General features: G+C 40.4%; 1 protein-coding gene across 1 annotated transcript in view; it reads left to right on the top strand.

Moving 5' to 3' along the window:
- The window catches only part of col22a1 (collagen, type XXII, alpha 1), a 47731-nt gene that overhangs the window by 5855 nt on the left and 20645 nt on the right, over positions 1 to 21231 (top strand). The window contains exons 4-25 of the mRNA XM_070985444.1: positions 4169 to 4280; positions 4913 to 5036; positions 5372 to 5647; positions 5830 to 5910; positions 6856 to 6972; positions 7087 to 7131; positions 7232 to 7294; positions 7527 to 7565; positions 9214 to 9267; positions 9371 to 9424; positions 9520 to 9573; positions 11874 to 11927; positions 12020 to 12064; positions 13616 to 13669; positions 13784 to 13837; positions 14375 to 14410; positions 15025 to 15054; positions 15462 to 15515; positions 15661 to 15714; positions 20253 to 20306; positions 20942 to 20995; positions 21115 to 21168. Coding sequence (XP_070841545.1) covers positions 4169 to 4280; positions 4913 to 5036; positions 5372 to 5647; positions 5830 to 5910; positions 6856 to 6972; positions 7087 to 7131; positions 7232 to 7294; positions 7527 to 7565; positions 9214 to 9267; positions 9371 to 9424; positions 9520 to 9573; positions 11874 to 11927; positions 12020 to 12064; positions 13616 to 13669; positions 13784 to 13837; positions 14375 to 14410; positions 15025 to 15054; positions 15462 to 15515; positions 15661 to 15714; positions 20253 to 20306; positions 20942 to 20995; positions 21115 to 21168 — 1562 coding nt within the window. The remainder of the gene's footprint in view (positions 1 to 4168; positions 4281 to 4912; positions 5037 to 5371; positions 5648 to 5829; positions 5911 to 6855; positions 6973 to 7086; positions 7132 to 7231; positions 7295 to 7526; positions 7566 to 9213; positions 9268 to 9370; positions 9425 to 9519; positions 9574 to 11873; positions 11928 to 12019; positions 12065 to 13615; positions 13670 to 13783; positions 13838 to 14374; positions 14411 to 15024; positions 15055 to 15461; positions 15516 to 15660; positions 15715 to 20252; positions 20307 to 20941; positions 20996 to 21114; positions 21169 to 21231) is intronic.

Raw genomic sequence — 21231 nt, 5'->3', positions numbered from 1 at the left:
TCTTAAGAAATGCATTCTCGTCAGGCTATGAAAGTCTCAATAACACAGCATTTCTCATTTGTAGCTCACTAAAACTCACTGAGACCCAGACCACTGAAACTCTTCAGGCATCATAATGTAATGATGGAAGTGAACAGTCCAGTGAGCAATTCATTTCAAACATACAGTAATAAGGAATTAGCATTCATCCACAAATCAAATGATCCATTTTGGTCACCCATTAATCATTTCCAGGACTGGATCCAGTCTCAGCATGCACTGGATGAGGGTCAGGGTCCAGCCTGGACGGGTTACTCATAGGGATGAAAACTAAAACAAGTGCATTCACTCCTGCAGCCAATTTGGTGCTTCTAGTTCATCTAACCAGCATGTTTTCGGGCTAAGGAAGGAAACCAGGGAACCTGGAGGAAATCCATGCTGACGTAATGTAAACGCCACACAGAAAAGCCCCACACAGACAGTCTGTGAAGAACGTATTGCTATAAGGCTGCTGTGCTAACTACTGACCCCAAAAATAAAATAATAAAAGAAATAAAGCAAAATTTGGTAAGAGAATGAGATTTCTTAGCAAGCTTCAAACCAGCAGAGATGGATGACAATGACAGGCCAATATTTGATGTCTAATAGGTTCTCGGGCCTTGTTTCAAATCCTGTAATGATACTTCATTCAGTGGGTTTCCTAAGAGTTACATTAGGGAACTATTAACGGCTGTAAGCATACTTTTGCTTGAAGCCAAGCAATGATGGAAGAAGTATTTAGATCTTTTACTTGAGTAAAAGTAACACTACCACCACGTAAAAACAGAAAAATCTAGTTAAACATTGAAAGTAAGAACTCATTTTGCAGAATGGTCCTATCAAAGGTTTGTACGACCATTGCTCCATTATACTGTTATATTCAATGTTTAAAACAGATGTAGTTTGGAATAAGAGGTACAATATCTCAAATGCAGTGGAGTGATATTTAGTATTAAGAATTTTGTGTTGGAGTTTCCTCTGTTACAAGCTTTATGTTTGATATGACTAACTGATGCAGTCTAAAGCTGAAGTGACTTGGCCAAAGTTGAAGTACACAGCAAATCAAGGATGACTTGGCAGTATAGAGCAGAGCGGTGTGTGCTTCTGAACGTAGCTGACAGCATCACTTCCCACTGCTGAGACATATTATCAGATCCTCTCCATTGGGCAAGTGCTGATTATGTGGTTATGCTTTTCCTCTAAACCGCAAAGGAATTAGAGTAAACTTAAGATAAATCACTGAAACCACTGATGTTTTCTTAAGCAGATGTACCACTTTGTCAGATGTGCTGTAAGCACTCTAATTGGAATAAATCCTATATTTTGTTTGTCTTTTTCTGTCAGTTCTAAAGTCTTCCAAAACTCCAGAAAGCCAAAAAAGTCTTGCTCCACTGGAAAATTATATGTGAAAATCTTTTCTTGTAACCAAACGCTAGGTTATTATGGAATACACCCTAAATACTCTGATTTATATTTCTTTTACATTTGGCTACCACCACCACAAATGAAATGGTGCTCCCTAAGAGCAAGTCACAGTAATCATTTTAAATCCTTAGCTACTGTCATGGTGTAAGATTCCCAATTTAGAAATGGATTTCAATACCATGACAGTTCCCACAGTATGGTCCAAGGACCACCAGCAGTACATTAAGAGGCCACAGCAATGCTGTTCATTGTACACACAGTGAGAGAGTGTGAGGACAGTTTTCCCTACCTACTGCACTGCACAGACAGCTGTGTCATAAGATCTAAGAGCCCAAACCTGCTTTTGGCCCCACTTTGGGCAAAATGTTATCAGACAGTGGTCTGAGGTCTGAAGCTCCCTGACATGACAAAGATGTCTGGGGTTTTCCACAATGCAGTAAGTCTCTAACTGCGGCCTAGCTTTAAGACATACATTGTCAAACTTACTTAAGTAGAGTATATTTTTTCAGATTGTGGCTAAACGCATAGAGATTTTCTTTACATGCAGAGAAGTTCTACACAAACAGTTTTCATCGTCACTACACAGCTGCCCCTGTACACTCCCACTTATAATTACACAACAAATGCTCCCTATGCTGGTGCATGGAGTGTAATCCTCCGTGAGAAATGTCAAGACTATTTGCAAATGATTATGATTTGACAGCCAAGAGTCCTGTGGTTTGAGTCAGACTTGTATTTATCATGGGTTGTCTAGTCTGACCCCTCGGGGTACTGAGCACACTCAGGAGGCTGTGGAGTGTCTTTGTGGCTCTGCACTCACTATCTGCTGCACAAATGTTGCCATCTGCTCTGATCAAAAGAATGCTATGTGCATGCGTTTGCTTTTCCCAGTCAGTGAACTCATCTGGCTTTTCCCGCAGATCACCCCATTGGTCGTTTTTGGCTGTCCAAAATAACTTTTTGGGTTGATTATACGCTATCCGCTGCCAGTCCAAATTACAGCTCTGTGCTGCAAAGGCCCGCAAACAGCCAAAGAAACGGCGTGGTAAGCGAATGTGCACGGTGCAAGTGTCGTGACAGAAGGGATCAAGGCCAGAAAAAGTCACAGCTGCATGGCTTCCTCGAGCAACCCTTCAATGAGACTGATAAGCAGCAAAACATCCCTTTTGTATAGCACTACCAATGCTCAAAAGATAGAGCGTGAGAAAACATTAGCAGCTTTTTACTTGCTAAAATACTAGACTTCCACTTTGATTCAAAAGTAAGCCAAGCCCTTTTAAATCAGACTCCTATCAGCAGATTTCAATGGCTTTTTTCTAAGTGTGCTCTTTGGTTTTAAACATGGGTAAACTTGAAGACTATATTAGAAAACACAGCTATAATGATGTGTCTGACTGTCCTGATTGAGACTATCAATGGTCTGATGTCTTGAAAAATTGAAAGACAAAGTTCAACATTAATCCTAGTTAGACCAAGAAAATGAGTTTAGTCCAAATTTAAAGCTTGACAGCTTATGTGTGACACTGACTATATCTTAAAGTATCAAACGCACACAATCTGTGTCCAAAACTTCACTTATTTACCACGTTGATGCTTGATGACAAAAGCATACCAACATCAAAAAATGAGAAATCCAAGGCACCGTCTACTGAACAGCTGCAGGAACTGTTAAAGATGTGTGTGAATGGCATTAGAAAATGAATGAACAATCTCTCACAAAAAGGTTTTACTCATGTACAAACCAGGACAGGGACACTGTCCACTCCACTGCACAAAGAGTAATCTGAGTGCACAGTAATCTGTCATCACTAACAGTGCATCTGAGGCACTTGATGGCCTTTACTGATGGACAAAGTAGTTGTGCTGGAGGCCTCATCCCCTCAGTTATCCAGTCTATTATGAGGGCTCTTGTTTTAACTGTTATTTTATACTCTGTTGCTAATGGCACAGGGGCAGCCTGTGTGTGCACCTGTTTCCAGCCTAAGCTTTTGCCAGACTCTCACATTACCACCTCAGTGTTCCAACTCCCTCTTTGGAAGATTAGTGAGCTGGTGTTAACATTCCCAGCAGAAATCTTACATCTCATAGATTTTGCTGCATTGCGAAGGCCATGCAGGAATACTGTATGTTGGAGGAGGCTGTCCTCATCCCGTTGACTCACTAATGGCACAGTCTGCTTTCAGAAGAGCTCAATCCACACAACATGACCACAAGCTTTCAGTGAGATCTGCTGGACAAACTGGCAGCATTAGTGCTGTTCAAGCTCTCATCCTGCTGGCATTGCCATAGCGACAGCACTTGTTTGTTGTACAAGGGAGTGTCCTTTCTAAACCACCTAAATATGGTCTGTGGTTACACCACATCAAATCACACACTGCAGGGCAACGTACACACACGTGCACACACTCTCAGACTCACACGAGGACCTTACCAGCGATGGCAACTAGATTTTTCCTCTGGCAGCAAAACTAACAAATATTGAATTGCCAACAAATGGTTCTATTTTCCAGTTACTCAGTAATGCTGGGATTTTAATCTTCCTCCAAAAAGCCACAAACATAGTAGCTGCAGGGTGTGGTGAGACTGACCCAATTAAACCTCAGTATACCCAGAGAAATCTGATAAAACTGTAACTCAACTCACAACTCAAAAGCCCTGTGTGCTGATTTATGTGTGTGAGAAACTGTCTTGAGTCCAACTAGGCTATATTACTATGTTGCTGTAGGGTTCGACCTAATGGAGTACTTCAATGTGAGAGATATTCTGGGAACCAGAGATGATGATGGCCAAAGTTCTTATGTCCGCCTTGGCACCATGCCCATTGTACAACAAACAGAGTAAGTATATGTCATGTTATACTGCATACAATACACTGCCATTTTCTTCAAAGTATTTGCAGAAGCATGATTTAAAGTCATGGTCAGAGTAATCTGGTAGGGAATAGCACTAAAATTTGATGTTAGACACCTACTGACCCCTACGCACTGAATGCATTGTGTATGTAAAAATCTGTACAAAAACTGATGTGTAAAAACAAAAAGATTTGGTTTTTATTTTAGGGCTGGTGTCTTTTATTGCCAGGCTGGTCAGCATATGTTGTCACCTGTGTGCACTGTGCAGATCCAGGCTAGCTGTTTCCCTCTGTTTCTACTCTTTATGCTAAGCTAGGCTAACTGGCTGGCTGTTAACTTACCACAGAATTCATAAAATATTGTCGAACTGATTTATCAGCACTTCTTACCGTGTATGTTAAAATATAACATTGTATGCAAATGTTTTGTCCATTATTAGAATAATGGAATGCTCTCTGGGTGGTTACTAGGTGAAAAATAGATATTGTTTTTGATTTGGGTTTTGTGCATTAATGGGGTCATTGCAAGTGTGTCTTTATAGGTGAAATAAATATGAGTGCATGAGTAAAATACAGCACAGTTTATGTTAACAGTAACAATGTGCTTCTATTCTGCAGAGACGTGTTTCCTCAAGGCTTGCCAGATGAGTATGCCTTTGTGACGACATTCAAGTTCAGAAAAACCTCAAGACGTGAAGATTGGTACCTGTGGCAGGTTTTTGACAAATATGGAATCCCACAGGTGGGTCAGCCAAATGTAAACAGGAATAAATGTGACTATTATGTGTCTGGATTTTCCAATTACAACATCAACTTAGAGAAGGCTCACTTCAGATCCTTTTGAAATTATTGGGAGCTAAACATAGAAATGGTATATGTTGTAGTTACTTCTGACAGCCGAATCAAATTAAATGATCCTAATTTTCTCATTGTAACATTTCATGTAATACTTTAATTCTGCATGTTAAAGCAGGTTTAACTTTTTTTCTGATTTGAGACTAAATTTGGAAACATTCACTGGACTGCTTGTATTTTCCAGCTCATACTGTCAACATTATCTTTCCTCTGACTTGTCAGGTGTCCATCCGCCTGGATGGTGAAAACAAGGCGGTGGAGTACAACGCTGTCGGGCTGACAAAGGATGCTGTCAGAGCTGTATTCAAGAGCCCTGACGTTGACAACCTGTTTGACCGCAACTGGCACAAGATCGCCCTCAGCGTGGAGGCCAAGTCTGTGTCTCTGTACCTGGACTGCAAACTCATCCAGACTCTGCCCATTGAAGACAGGGAGGACATTGACATCCAGGGGAAGACAGTGATTGGGAAGAGGCTGTATGACAGTGTGCCAATTGATGTGAGTCATTACCTGTATGTGTAATAGATTAATATACACATGTAGTGAAATGTGACATAATGAAGGCAGGTATTGGTACATTTTCAACTTCCCATATCCTCCACTCTGGCCATAATGTAGCTTGTGAAAGCCAATGTGTGCATTTTCTCGAGGGTGATCTGTTGTTGTCTGTGTCCATGCAGTTTGACCTCCAGAGGATGATGATTTACTGTGATTCCAAACATGCAGAGCTGGAAACCTGCTGCGATCTACCCAATGGACCTGTGAGTGTCAAGAATCATATTAATTAAAGACTGGTTGTCTACAAAACTACTGTATATACTATTATATAAAAATTATAGTATTTAAAACAATTATTAGTTGTGAAAGACAGATGCATGAAAAATCAGTTAGAAATAAATCTTACAGGCAGATTAGTAGATTTGTTTCTAATTACAGCTTACTTTAACACAGTATGCTGTCTTCTTTTTATCCCAAGCTCCTCTCTAATTTAAAACACTCTGATTTTTAGCATGAAAACACACAGCTGTGTTAACATTCAGAACATCCAGTTTCGGTCTTTGTTACCCACTGTAGCTAGCATGCCACCAAGCTAATTTTGTAAAGCCACTGAATACTATTACAGGCTTCTACTACCTACAGGGCTAATCCCATATGTGCTCACAACAAGGCAGCGACTGTTAGCTGCTAGCTAAGCCGCTAAACTTAAAAACAAAACAAATGAACTGTATCAGTGACAAACCTATGAGTTCACAGTCACGGAGCATCTGCTTGTTGAACTGTGCGGTGAAACCAAGATCCATAGTCACTGTGCACGTCATTGTCAGCTGGGATACAGTTACATGTTATTTCCTGTAAACATATTTTTTTATGGATTAAAAATATAAGACCCGTGTAAGTTATTCAGCTTTCAATTGTAGCCAGCTGTAGCTAGCTATTTATTGCTAAGCTAATTGCCACTGATGTTTGTGCCAATTTTTTTGTCATGCCATGCTTAAAGCACTGGCATGAGATGGGTGTTGAACTTACTGACAGGTGAAAAAGAGACACTGTGGACTTAATGACCATCGAAGTTGTGTGACATCATCTGAAAGGCATTTATAGTCATGTCAGAGTCACTTCATACCCATCAGATCACCTCATTCACAATAACATGCTTTCATTTTTTGGTCTGATGATGACTGTTGGCTTAAACATTCTCTTTTCAGTGCCCTAAGAAAGTTGTTACAGAGGCCCCCCCTCTGGAGATCCCCACTCCAACACCCACGGTTGTGGAGCAACAAAGAGGTCCTCAAGTGAACTGCTCCTGCCCTGCTGGAGAGAAGGTAAAGCCACCTGAGCTCACCACACTTCTTCTATCCCTGTCTAATTTTCCGATGGATGAGTGGGAATACTTTCTTTGATGGCTTCCCAAAGATGTGTATTTTCATTTCTCACAGGGAGAGCTGGGCGCACCTGGTGTCACAGGTCCTAAGGGTGAAAAGGTCATCTACCATTGCCTTTAAGTAGAGAGACTGCAGTTTCATTAGTTTCATTCCAGAGTTGTTTGTTCTACTTTTTCATTGTGTGAACATGCGTTTTCAGGGTGACACTGGCTCTAAGGGTGACATCGGACCACATGGAATCAAAGGAGAAAAGGGAGAAACTGTATGAAAGCTTAAAGTGTGCATATTTACAATTGCCGTTTTTCTAATAATCGCTAATTGATTGAGTTTCTTTGATTGTATTTAGTGCTACAGTTTCAAGGCTTTGTTTGTACTGTAGACATATTGTCAGACACATTTCACTTTTATCAGATTGCATGTCTTCCAGCTATTATTTCATCTGCTTTTCTTGCTGCCTCGATAATAATTGATCCTTATCGATTAATTATTTGCAGGGCAAAGTAATCTCTGTCAAAGGTGACAGAGGGGAGAAGGTAAGTAGACCTGCTCTTACTGATGCTGCATGGGCATCATGTCAAATATATGTTGGTCCCTGTGCATATTTTATATGCATGTAAATCTTAAATGCTATTTCTTCATTTCTGTCTTAAGAAATTTATTTCACATCTTTCTTTTGTCGTATCTTTTGTTTTCTAACCCCTTTCTGCCAGGGAGTGGCTAGGAAAATGCTCATAGCTGTTATTGTCAGAATTACAGGACAGGTTACCACAGAGGATGTGTAGCAGAGAGTGCAGGCCTATGCAGGCGCCCACCCAGCTCAAATCACAGCCTCTGTACTGCCTGGCAGTGCCAGCTGGGAGTCTTGCAGTATAATTTATTCCTTGAGACAAAGTTCTCAGCATGTATCATTCAAGCCGTCCAGAGAGGGACACTTAAATTGCAAAAGAGGTGTGGAAGATGAGACACAGTCTTTTTACCTTTTTATCTGCTTTGTTTATGATAGTTTGGAGAATGCAGTTCTTTTGGATAATAATGTACCACAAGACCCCTTTCTCTATGTTTAAAAACATTGGAGGGAACTTTCTCATTTTAACATTAGTAATGCAGCCAGACAGTCAGCAGAAGTCATTTCATGATAAATTTATTTTCATTTTGAAGTTGTTGCTGCTGGAAATCTCGCTGGCTTGATAAAACTGCATTAAATCAAACTTTAATGCAGAGCATCCCTGTTGCTTTTCTATTTCTCACTGTCTGCATGAGCATCTGTCTTCACTTTCTCTGAGAGAAGGCAGCAATTTGTTGTTTTTAACTCTTCTAAAGTTGATGCAAAAACATGACGTAAGCCAACTTCAAGCTGTGGTTATAAATGGCTCGGTCATCGAGTGGCGTGGGGTGAAAGTGGATTCATCCGGCATTGATTGCTTCTAATTGCATCTTTATCCGACAAGAACAGGCAATTCCCCATGTAGCAGCGTTGTAATAGATAATGTCTTTTTCGTTATAGGGCACAGGGGCCCTTCTCCTCAGCTGTGTGATGAAAGAAATGACGTGTGTTAAAATGATATAAGCTCCTAAAATAATTAAAGGGCAATTTTCTGTGACTTGTAAAGTGGTTTATGAAGCAGAGGGAAGTCTTGCGGTGGACAAGACCTTGTGGTACTGTGTAATTTAACAGCCATTACTTTTCATTCAGTCCAGCTTTTGAATTCCATGGGATTCCTTGGCTTAGCGTATGACATCAGTGTACAAAACAACAGCGCAACACTCTGAAGACACTGCGAAGCCATTGTTCCTTGAATCTATGGTTGGATGTGCGACCAGACCATCGTGGGTCTTGGTGAAGCTGTGGACAGCTGTTAGCATATTCTGGCTCCCAAACATTTACTCAAAAGTTTGTGTGCGCTTTGTGTATCTTCACTTGTGTAACTCTTTGTGTTTTGTTTGTAACATTAACTGTGAAAATGTCTATTTTACAGTATGTTCCACTGTTTGATTAATCAAGTCTGTTCGTATCTAACATTCGTACTGTGTTCTACATTAATCCTCCAACCACCATGTACTAAACCACGTTCTGTGATGATACCAGGTTGACAGCACGCCATCGCCGCCTGTGTTGCCGGCCATCCTGCATGCTTCTATGTTACAGACCAGTCAAAGTAAATACTTGCCTTCTGTTTACAGGGTGATACAGGCAGCATAGGGTTGACAGGTGCTCCTGGACAAAAAGGAGAGAAGGTGTGGCCCTTGTGAACCTGGACGTGTGGAGGAATTCTTTCAGATGTTGAATCTAAAAAGTCCAGATACTGGTATTAATTATGTATTTCCAATTATCTCACAGGGAGTTGGTGGTGTGCCAGGTATTGATGGCTTATCTGGAGACAAAGGAGATAAAGTAAGAAGCACATTTTTTTGATATTTCAGGCAGGGTTTGCAAAACATTTCCGAATGTGAATGTTTTCATTTGTATGGGGTTTTTTTTGTGAACAGGGTGCAGCAGGAGTGGCTGGTGATCCAGGGCTGCCAGGCCCAGCTGGACTAAAGGTGTGTGAACATGGGCTTACTATTTTCAATCCAGTGCACATGCGTTTGGCTCTTTGTTGGAAAGATTTTAAAATAACATTGATGCGGGTAAGAAGGATATCTTTAGTCATTCTGGTTTTGGCAATGATCTCAGAGACGCACTTGTTCTGTTAAGTGGGCGTACATATGTTTTTCAGGACAATTACCTCTCAGCCTGTTATCGATTTCCTGTGAAAAAAGAGGCCAGTTTGGTTGACTTTCCCTTGGATGAAGCAGCAGCTGGTGAAAGAGCCAAAAGGGGATGAGGGAGGGTTGCTGGCTCAGGTTTGGCCAATAGACTGTGACAGGCTGTTTGACCCAAGACAGGAGGGAATGATTGCCCCCTTTTGATACAATACAGGAAATATCTAAATCACGGCTGAATGCTACTGTCATGGGAATGCATATGAATGTGAAGGACTACTGTATACGAAAATAGAGATCCCCTTCCAAGATCCATCTTTCTTTTATGTGAAGCACTTTGTGGATGCAATTTCCTGTTTTCTTTGAGCGGCAATTCTTGTATGAAGGGTGCCATACAAATAAAGTTTAATAGTAATATTATTACTATAGTAATAAACACAGAAATTGTGTAAGAAGTTGAACACTCATATGGAAAATTACCTCATTTTAACAACTGCTTAACCATTGTTGGTTAGCCTTGCAGTTATACAATGAATCAAATGTCTGTGTGTAATGTCAGTGAAAGGAGTCACTCACAAGGAAAGAATTCCCGGAGAATTATCATCAAATTTTCACCTCTTTAGCTCATTGCTGTGTTTTTATGGCACATTTACTGCATGGCATGTACTGCACGGTGATTTTGCTTTCACTAAGTTCCATTTCTCTGATGAGCCTTGGATGCTAACTACCTTGCATAAAAGGCAGACAGACAACTTCAGCGACCAACAGTAGTAAGTTAATGAAGACATCTTGTTGGCAGCTAAAGAGACAGTTATATTTCTCTGGAGTTGGTAGAGACTAAACCAGAACAAAAAGGAGAGTGAATATTGGTCTTACAATCAGGGGGACAGAATTCATGCTAATGTTGTTGCATGTATGCCAGGTTTGCTTGTAATTGGATTTTGACACTGCTCTTTTGAAACTGCTCTTTTATACTTTCTATTTTATTCTACTCTTTATTCTATTTTATACACAATTATTTATTGTATAAGTTTATCTATTTATCTCCTTATTTCTGTCTTTGTGCTTCTTTCACACCCAAAATTCCCCTCTGTGAGATCAATAAAGACCTATCTTATGTCTAAATAAGTAATCATTTGCTACTTCATTAGTCAATACATCTGCATAAGGCGTCAATATGACAGGATGTGGTTTGTAGTGAAGTTTCTCTGCTCTCTCATACTTACAACAGAATATTGTAAATAATGAAGCTTTTAAGTGACAAAAACATTCTTGCCAGCAGGCTGTTAGCCTGAACCTGGTAGACAGCTGATTTACTTATATTTAGCAATTGCCCCATTTCACAGAAGCAAAAGCAGGAAATGCGCAGGTGCTATCAATGACATCAACAATGACATCGTGACAGTGAGCCAAATGGAATTCAGCCATCATGAGTTTTATTATTTATACCTGTGGCTTTCCTCCGTGACATGTCAAAATATCTTTCCTGATGAAAGCTGGTTGAATGAATTATTCTATGCTGCATACATAGTGAAGTGATAATTCACTCTGGAGAACTAAAGAGACCAAATGAAACAACAAAGATTTTAAAATCCGTTGCCAGTACTGATTAAAGCGTCATTTTCCTTTGCGTGTTTATCGTGATATACCCGATTAAGAGCTAAAAGGTTAAAAAAGTTTTTAATTATACTGTCTGGCTTTGAATATCAGTCAAGTCAACAGCTTTTCTGAGGAACCATTGCAATTAAAGAGAACAAGGCACGCTGAGTCGTATCATTGAGATGGGAAGGATGCCATACATGAAATAAGAGAAATGATAAAAATAATGATACCTTCAAAATGATTGTGAGAAGACATGTTTCCTTCATTCTTTGCAAGAGGAAAGAAGGAAAGTGAGGTCAGAGGTCAAAGGGCAAAGTTCTCCCATGGGGGGTCTTGTCAATGACAACTGCTGTTTCTTTTTTGGGGGTATCAGGTTTCTTAGTTGGTCAGTTAAATTTCTTACATTGATTGAGCTCTGAGTCAGCGGTTCCCCAGCTGGCCTGCTGTATATTGCTGAGTAAGTACTGCTGACACTTTGGATAGTCCCAAGTCAATAACATCCACTAATATAATGTTGTTCAATTTATATCATACAGGGAGTCCAAGGGGACGCAGGAATTCCTGGATTGCCTGGACCAAAAGGTGTCACTGTGAGTATAATCTCAATACATGATTGGTTAAGATCTGACATGGTAAATAATAAATTCAATTTACAACTGTGATTTTTTTTTTGTTGTTGCAGGGTGAATCAGGTGGAAAAGGTGAAAAAGGAAATTCAGGAACCAGGGTAAGTAACACTCCAGCAGTTCCTTTGAAGGCTTGAATCATGAAGGCAGATCAGCATATGACACCACCTCACAGTTCACATGCACTTACATAGGAGCTGCTTGAGTTCAGCAGCTTGCTCAAGAGTACTTCTGCAAAACAGCAGTTGCTGAGGGACAAGAGAGAGTTGCTCATTTACTTTCCATGTTTTCAGAACATGTCCTGAGGTATAAACCATGTTAGATTGCACCTGCACAGAGTGGAGTTCATACTGCAGATCCTGAAGACAGGATTAACTTCTGAGAGACCATTCTTCTCAGAGGAACTGAGAACTGAGGGGCGTGATTGTGTAAACAGATGTGGCTTCCTTGATTCACTCTCCACACTTCCTGTCTGGGATTCTGTGGGGGCGTTTGGCTAGAATGGAGCTCATTCAGGCCTACTAAAAGCTTTGTTGATGTCTGAAGTTTCCTCTCAGTTGCTAACACCTTCCTCTTTTTGCCATCATGATGAAGTTGGATTGTCAGACTGCGAATAAATGAGCAAAATGTTGTCTCTCAGTATCACAATGAGCTCCAAATTCAAGTCAAGTTGTCCAGATGTTTTTGCATGGTTTCAGTGACACTACATGTGATAGATTGAACTACAACAAGATGATATAAGAAATAGTCTTTGCAATTACTTGGGTTTCATGTCAACTTGCAAAGCACTTTAACAGTGGATCTGTATAATGTAGTAAACAGAGAATCACACTGATTACTTCACCATATGGCATGAGGATGTGGAGCAGGTTCTAGGTATACTGAAGCTTCATTCAAACATACTGGTGCCAGGTTTAGAGCTGTCAGTCAGTCAGTCAGTCAGTCAGTCAGTCAGTCAGTCAGTCAGTCAGTCAGTATGCAATTTCCTGTAGGTGAAAACTGGAGAAATACTTTACTCAGTAAAATGCTAAAGGGAATAGGTGGTACAGACGAGGCTCCTGGGATTGACGTCAGGGATGTGTTCTGGGTTTCACGCACTGTCCACTGCTTTGATATCTGCTCTCTATTAGCCATGGTAGCGGCATGGCTCTAGGGATGGTAATGCAGACCCCTCAGTCCACCATTTTGGTCTTGACAAAAATACAACCTCCCCTGGATGGATGGCCAGATATAAATGGTGCCCAGATGATGACTCCTAAGGACTTTGGTGATCTGCTGACTCTGTAGTCTAGCACCACCACGAGTTGAAGTTTGCACATATCCTTTGGGATAGCTTCACATTTTCATTGTGAGCATATTAGCATTTAGCTCAAATCACCGTTGTCATGGATGCATTAAGGAGATCACTGTGTCAGTACAGCTTCACAGGGCTACTAGCTTGGCTGTTGACTCAAGTCGTTATTTAGTCAGTTATTCATTTATTTATTTTATTTTATTTCTATTTGGTCACTGCTGAGAAGTCATTTTCTTTGCATTTTCTGTTGGTGACATTCAAGTTTCTTGCCTTTATCTATAAAGCCATGGCATTTCATTGTCTTTGACAGTTAGCAACTTACTTTAATGTTACTTTCTTCCTCCCATTTTCATTTTAGGGCGAGCCAGGTTTGGACGGGTTACCTGGCAAACCTGGTGTTCCTGGGAAAGATGTAAGTCATGATCTTCACTTAAAGATCTTGCATTTGCAAACTGCAGATATTAATCTGTGACAGATTTGGTGAGTCATGTTTGTGCTGATGAAACTTTTGTCTAAAACTGATTAGGGTTTGAGAGGACTGGTTGGTACACCCGGGCCCAGCGGAATTAAAGGCGACAAGGTATGACCCCTCACTCCTGCGCTGTATGCAAAACACTGCTCACTTGATTAGAAGCAATTCAAAGAGGATATTGCTGTAAGCACAATGTTATGGAGCTGTGCTGATATAAATCATTTCAAAGAGGTATCATCATTTTCCCAAGCTACTGTCTGCACTCTCCAGACATTCCTCCGTCTCCTCTGTGCACCATCAAAGTCAGCCCACTCATTTGTCTGAGAAAATAAAATGCAGAGTTCATTTGTCTGACTGTAATTACTGACTTTGATGATTCTTCCAGCGGTGCACAGATGCTTATACCACACCCATATGCATGCACAGGGACACACGCATACACACATATGGACAAAGAATTTCCACAGTACTTTACTCACAAGATTCACTTTTCCTTTAGGCCTACAATAAGTACACTCTTTAGCACACATCATCTCATAAATTATAGTCGTTGCCGTATCATTACCATAATGCCCGAGGTGCTTTACCCTGAAAGTCTCTTGATTCTAATGATGGGGTTTTCATCCTTGTGTGCTAACATCACAGGGGGAGAGAGGCCTTCCCGGATTACCTGGGGATGTGGTAAGTACCAAAAGTAGACCAAAAGGACAGAAGAAGACTTATATTCTTAGGGATTACAGGCTTGTTTAGTGATGAAGAGCTGTGGAGTGATGGAGATGGAAAGATGAACTTTTTTTTTTGTTTTAAAAGCAAACAATAGCAAGAAGCTACATAATTATGTAATAGATGTAATATAATTAAGTTTATGTTGTACTTTTCATTTATGATCAGTTATGCATTTTATGATGATCATTTCAAACAAGCCAGGAAGCATAATAATGAAGAAGACTGACCTACTGACCTTGTTCTTTAACTGAGAGCACATATTTAGACACAGGAAGCTAACAATTAGTCGATTCACTTAATCAGAAATAAATTGGCCAAGCTCAACTGCTTAACCATTTCAGTTATTTTTAAGAAAACATTACAAATATTTGCTGGTCCCAGAAATAATTTGACAGGAGAAGCAACATTATCGTTTCCACATGAAGCCACAGAGGGGTTTTTGATAACAGATGCTTTGAAACACACACACACACACACACACACACACACACACACACACACACACACACACACACACACACACACACACACACACACACACGTAAAAACAATTTGTCTTTTTATTTCAGGTTCAAAAAGAAGGCTTACGGGGTGAAAAGGTGAGTAACTGTTCAATAATGAAATAGTTTATCATGTCTGTCTCAGTAAATATACATGTAAAGATGCCTCATAGTAGCAATTATATGAGTATAGTATTGTATAGTATAATGAACTACTAGATATTAGGAAAAGAACTGGGTTTCAGATTATTAATGCAGTGTTAATCCAGTCAGGAAACTGCAGTCATCAGCATGAACACAACAACTAAATACACAACTATGGACTATAAAGTTCTTTATGTTTTGTTAGAAATTGGCCTCTATCTGTACTTTAATGGATTTGTTGCCTGAATAATTTCAACAGAACAACATAAACTAACTATAATAACTTATAACTAACTAACTAACTATAACATGTATACATATCATATGCGTATATACTCATTCATGTTTTTGACCTGTTTTAGGGAGATGCTGGACCTCCTGGGCCTCCAGGACCTGTTGGCCCCCAAGGTCCTCCAGTAAGGAACACAATTTATTATTTCCCCTTTCTTATGTTTCCTCTTTGCTGCTGTTTAGCTTTTGATATTTTTTGGGCATGGAAAAAACACCTGTCCTGATGTAACGCTGAGCATTTCATGAAAAGCTGAACATTTCATTCCTCAGGGTCTCCCGGGGCAACTGGGTCTACCTGGGGAACCTGGAGAGTTTGGCCAGAGGGTAAGACTCTCATTTTGATACAAGGCTGAACATTTCGTCTTTGCATTTCTTCATCAATTCAGCACTGAGACCATAAACTGTACCAGGAGATTCTCAACAAAGCTGTAAACATTTCTCAGAAACGAAACATTTCTGGAGAAAAAGAATGAATCTTAATGGTGCAGCTATATAATTTAAAAAAAGGAGTTCAGGTTTGCTAATTGGCCGCTTGATTGGCAGAAAAACTTAAGTGGCAATCCATCATTCCTTCTTTTTATTTATGGACCTGGCATTCATGATTTAGGGTAATAGAGAAAACTGAACTTTGACGGAACCATTAATTTATAATTTTGTATGGAAAATTACATCAGGGACTTCAGCCTCTCAGGCAGTACTTCCCCACCTGCATACAAATCACACCATCTTGGATGGCAGACTTTCACACCAACAATGGTCCTATCCACCTACCACAACCTAGGCGATGTATTGAGCTATGTTGAGTTTAGGGTTAGGATGTGGTTGCTGTGGAGTTTGGCGATTTGTTGATCCTAGTCTGCCTGGAAGACTTGCCCTCAAGAGTTTAGCCTCCTCCTCTCTTACATCTTGGCTTTTCTATGGAAGGCCACGAAGGACACACCAGGTGATGATGTTAAGTGACAAGTTTCTTTCATTATTTCATGATTACAGCATGCAACCTGGTGTCCTGGAAATGACATTTCTATACTTCCAAACTGCAAGAGAAAATACATTCTGAGAGAAACGTGATGTTTCTGGATTATGTTTTTTTTGTTTGTTTTTTTAAACCAACATAACAAGTAAACGTTATTAGTGAATGACTTCACTGACTTCACTGATAAGAATAGAAACCAGTTCATCATAACATTTTTTTTTTTTTATCAGCACGAGAAACCAAGCCTCATTTTGCTTAAATTGCAAAACAATAATTTTGTGTGACTTTGAGAAAAATACATCAGAAATATTTTCATCCATGGTGTCTTGGAAATTCTATGGTTTTAAAGCTTTAGTCTGTCATTAGCAATGCAGAAAAACTGTATGCAGAGTTTTGACTAAAATGAGACTATTATGCCCCCAGAGAAGCTGTTCTCGAGCAAACCTTTAATATACAGTAATTGGGCATTTATACTGTATTCCCATAACTGTATTTATCATGATCCACTGGGATCATCTAATGAAGAAACTGATCATTTTTTCTTCATGCTAATGATTATGTGTTTATGGAATTACACTGAGCAAAAATAGAAATGCACACAAAAGGCTTATTTCTCATACATTTTGTTCACAATTCTGTGTTTGGGTGCACCAAGATGAGCAACTTGATATTCCACATGTGGATAGATTATCCACATGTGGAATATCAAATTGCTCATTAAACAGCATGATTATTATACAGATGTGCCTTGGGCTTGTGACATAAAAGGCCATTTGCAGTTTTATCACACAACAACATTACAGATGTCGCATGTTTTAAGGCAGCATGCAGTTGTAATGCCGACTGTTGACCAGAGCTGTCGCCCAATGTTCATTTCACCACCATAAGCTGTCTGCAATGTCTTTTCCATGAGTTTGACAGTACCTTCAACCGGACTCACAGTCACAGATCACTTGTAACCATGGCAGCCCAGGACCTCTACATCTGGCTTCCTCACCTGCAAGACAATCTGAGAGCAGCCTCCCAGACAGCTGATGCAGCAGTCTGCACAGAGGCTGCACAGTCAGAAATCTCAGGAAAGCTCATTTGCGTGTTTGTTGTCCTCACAGGGGTCTTGACTTGACTGCAGTTTGTCGTTGTAACTGACCCGAGTGGCCGAGTACTTGCCTTCAATGGTGTCTGGCACTTTGGAGGAGTGTTCTCTTCACGGATTAATCCTAGTTTTCACTGTACCTGGCAGGTGGCAGACAGTATGTATGGCATCGTGTGGGCGAGCGGTTTGGTTTTATCAATGTTGTGAGCGGACAGCCCCATGTGGCAGTGGGATTATGGTATGGGCACCGTGACAAGACCCTGAGGCCCATTGCAGTGCCATTCATCCACCGCCATCACCACTTATTGCAGCATGATAATGCACCCTCATGTTGCAAGGATCTGTACACAATTCCTGGAAGCTGAAAACATCCCAGTTCTTGCACCGATCATGTTTGGGATGCTGTGGTCCATTTCCTGCGAATATCCAGCAACACACAGCCATTAAAGAGGGGTGAGCCAACATCCCACAGGCCCCAATCAACAACCTGATCAACTCTGTGAAGGAGATGTGTCGCACTGCGTGATACTTTCAGCTGATACTGAAATGCATATCTGTCTCAGTGCCTCATAAATGTCTTTTTTGAAGATAAAACTGCACATTTTAGACTTTTATTATGACCAAGGCACACCTGTGCAATAATGTAGCATCTTGATATGCCACACCTGTCAGGTGCTCACGAACGTGGATTTAATCAAATTTGTGAAAAAAATTATAGGGAAAGAAGTCTGCTGTGTTCACAGAGAAAGCTTAGATCTTTTATTTCAGCTCATGAAAAGTGGGAACAAAAACAGAAATGTTGCGTTTATATATCTGTTTAGTGAATCTAGCAGAACTGCCCCTTGTCTCTTATATTCTTTTCCTGCTGTCTGACTCCACACTGGTCCCATCACACAGCAGTGTGTAATTAAAACAGACACAGTGGTTCTACATAATTTGTTCTTCCAAAACATTTACAAAGATAGTGACCTCCATTCCCCTCCTCCACTGAGAGCAATTAACTTCTCATCAGCAATATGTTGGAATCAACATTTGCAGCTGCTCAGTTGGGCAGCAGCGGCACGGCAAACCTCCTCTGGCCAGCGATGAAAGACTTTTCTACCACCAGAATGCACTTTGTCCACAGCCAGACAAGCTTCTCTGAGATTGAGGGATTTATAGTTAACATGAATAAAGCGATCACATGAGTTCAGATTCCATATCCAGAAAATCTCCCTCTGGGCAGCTTTGCTTTTATTTTCTCATATTATTGGAGGTCCCGCTGAAGCGTTTTTACAGCTCTGTGTGATGCTTTCCAAGTGATTCCTAAAAGAAACAAACAGATGGTGAGGCGCTTGACCTATTTTCCCCCAGCTTTAGGGTCGTTATACCTCAGCTGAAGATGCACAGGGAGGAGGGGGTGAAGGTAGGCAGAGAGCTGTGATATTAGGGTGATCTCCACTATTGCCAGTGCTCGATAGAGTGTGCTATATGGTTGAGTTGGTATAGATTGAGCCTCTTACCTCACTTGGTGCAAAGCTGTCATCGGTGGTGTGTGTCACCACTGCTGAGGCCTGTGTGTTCACAGCTGCCCTGATGCTGAGAGCATCCTGGGCTGGAATATGAAGAGTCTTATAGGCCTGCAGAGGACGGCATCAACAAACACAAAGAGAAATAAGACAAAAACAAGAATTAAAGAGCAAATGCCAGGACTTTCCTGTGGACGGTCGTATGTGACAGTATTGTGGAATATATGTGTTCTTTTAGGAAATTAACTTTATTTTGACAAGAGTCCATAGTTCCATATGTCTATATGTCATATGTTATCTTCAAAATCCAATGCAGCTTAGGAAAACATGTGCAAAAGGACAAAAAATGACCAATTTGACAACACATGCTCATCAGAAATGGTGCAAGTAGTGCAGATGACAACAGAACAGTTTCCAGAGGGACATTTTAAAGTGTTGAACATGCCCAGATAAGGTTGCCATGTGTTTGTAACTACTATGCAGTCTATTTTCATGTATTCTTTCTTTCATTATTGAGCTGCAGTGTGTTGAGCTCTGAAGACCATTGTATGTCTGTCTGGTATTAATTTCTATATCAAAATCAACGGAATCAAATAATTTAGAATGTACTACTTCACCAAACCAAATCACATGAATTGCTGCTGCTCTCTCAAGCTCATTAGTGAGCTTCGGCTGGAGTTTTGCTTCTTTTCCTCACTGTTCTGGATCCAGCTGCTGCCCCACTTAGCTACATGCAATAACTGACTCAATTACCAAGGCGTTGGTTCATTAGAATGGATATTTTCCAATTACAGACAACAGCTAGGGAAACAATCGAAGTAAATTCAGTTTTAGCTTCAGCTACGGCTATGGCATAATCCTTTTTTTTATGTTGAAACACGTGTGAAAGATGTCTGTGTTAACATAGACTCATGGTGTTCCAGACACTTACTGCAGTAAAGGTTCTGTGAGATATCCAAGCAAGATGAGCCTGATATCTCTCTGTCTCTGGGGCCAGGTCTCATATGCATACTTAAGTTTGTTTGACACCTTCTGGGGGGGGGGGGGGGGGGGGGCTCTGGATTACCTTGAAAGCTCATATATTGCTCTTATTCACAATAGACAAATTTTGTCTATAAATGTGTAAATCCCTTCATAAAGCCAAAATATTTGCAAAAAATAACATATAGATAAATATAGAGAGGCCTTCAGAATGTTTCCGTAGTGTCTGCAGTGGCCCTGGAAACACTTGTCCTTTTTGAATGTGTTTTAGCTTAATTTTTCATTTAATGTCACTTTTGTCCTTCAGGGAAAGAAAGGTGAGAGTGGATTGCCTGGAGTGGACGGCCTTCCTGGACCCCCTGTAAGAACAATTCCATTTCATATTTCAATTTCACACATACTGTACTGGTAATACACTTGTTTAAAATGACCTGTTGTTTATGTATAGCTACCGCTGGTGCTTGTTCTTGCACCTGAATGACCTCTCAAGGAGAACTGAGGAGAATTCATTTGGTATTTTAATTGTGTGGGTTGCTCAATATTTGATGTGACCCACAAAGCACAAAATTACTGCTCTCTCAAAGGTGTCTTCACTGTGTGTTTTAATAGAGGGAAAATAAACAGGCTAGATTAAAACCAACAGGTTATGTCAATTAATTTTCTAAATGACTCCCTGGAGCAAAATAGAAATGCACCTGGCTTCAAGTGGTATACAAGGTTGAATGGGCTGTAAATAGTGCTATTATACCTCCCTCTAGTGGCTGCTCAGTGGTACTAATGTACACTGTCCTTTAGAGGTCGGTATGAAAAGAAATTCTTGGGGAGGTTTGTTTTATTTGGCAAAAGGATAATCCGAATTTATTTCTTATCAGCACAATGTCTCTTTTACTGTTATCCAAAAAATAAAGACGCCTTCAAATCCCCACAATATATGAATGCAATTGTGAAATGATCCAGAGAAAAGCACTATCACTGATGTACTTTCTTATTTTTCAGGGTCCTCAGGGTTCACCTGGGCCACCAGGAAACCAAGGACACACAGGACCTCCTGTAAGTGACCAAACACACCAATCAGGACACTATTTCTTAAATATCACAATTCCTTTTGCCAAAGAATACATTTCTGTTACAGAATGAACAGCATGTTGACATGTTCTCTCTTTCTGAAGGGTCTACCTGGTGAAATAGGATTTTCTGGCAAACCTGGAGAGCCTGGAAAGCCTGTGAGTCGGCTTTTTATTCTAAAACAGAAGCATCATTTGTTTTTGATGGTACTCAATCATGGG

This window comes from Chaetodon trifascialis, chromosome 17, assembly GCF_039877785.1.
Source record: "Chaetodon trifascialis isolate fChaTrf1 chromosome 17, fChaTrf1.hap1, whole genome shotgun sequence".
NCBI classification, from domain to species: Eukaryota; Metazoa; Chordata; class Actinopteri; order Chaetodontiformes; family Chaetodontidae; genus Chaetodon; species Chaetodon trifascialis.
Note: the sequence above shows the minus strand (reverse complement) of the source record. Positions and strands in the feature narration are given on the sequence as shown.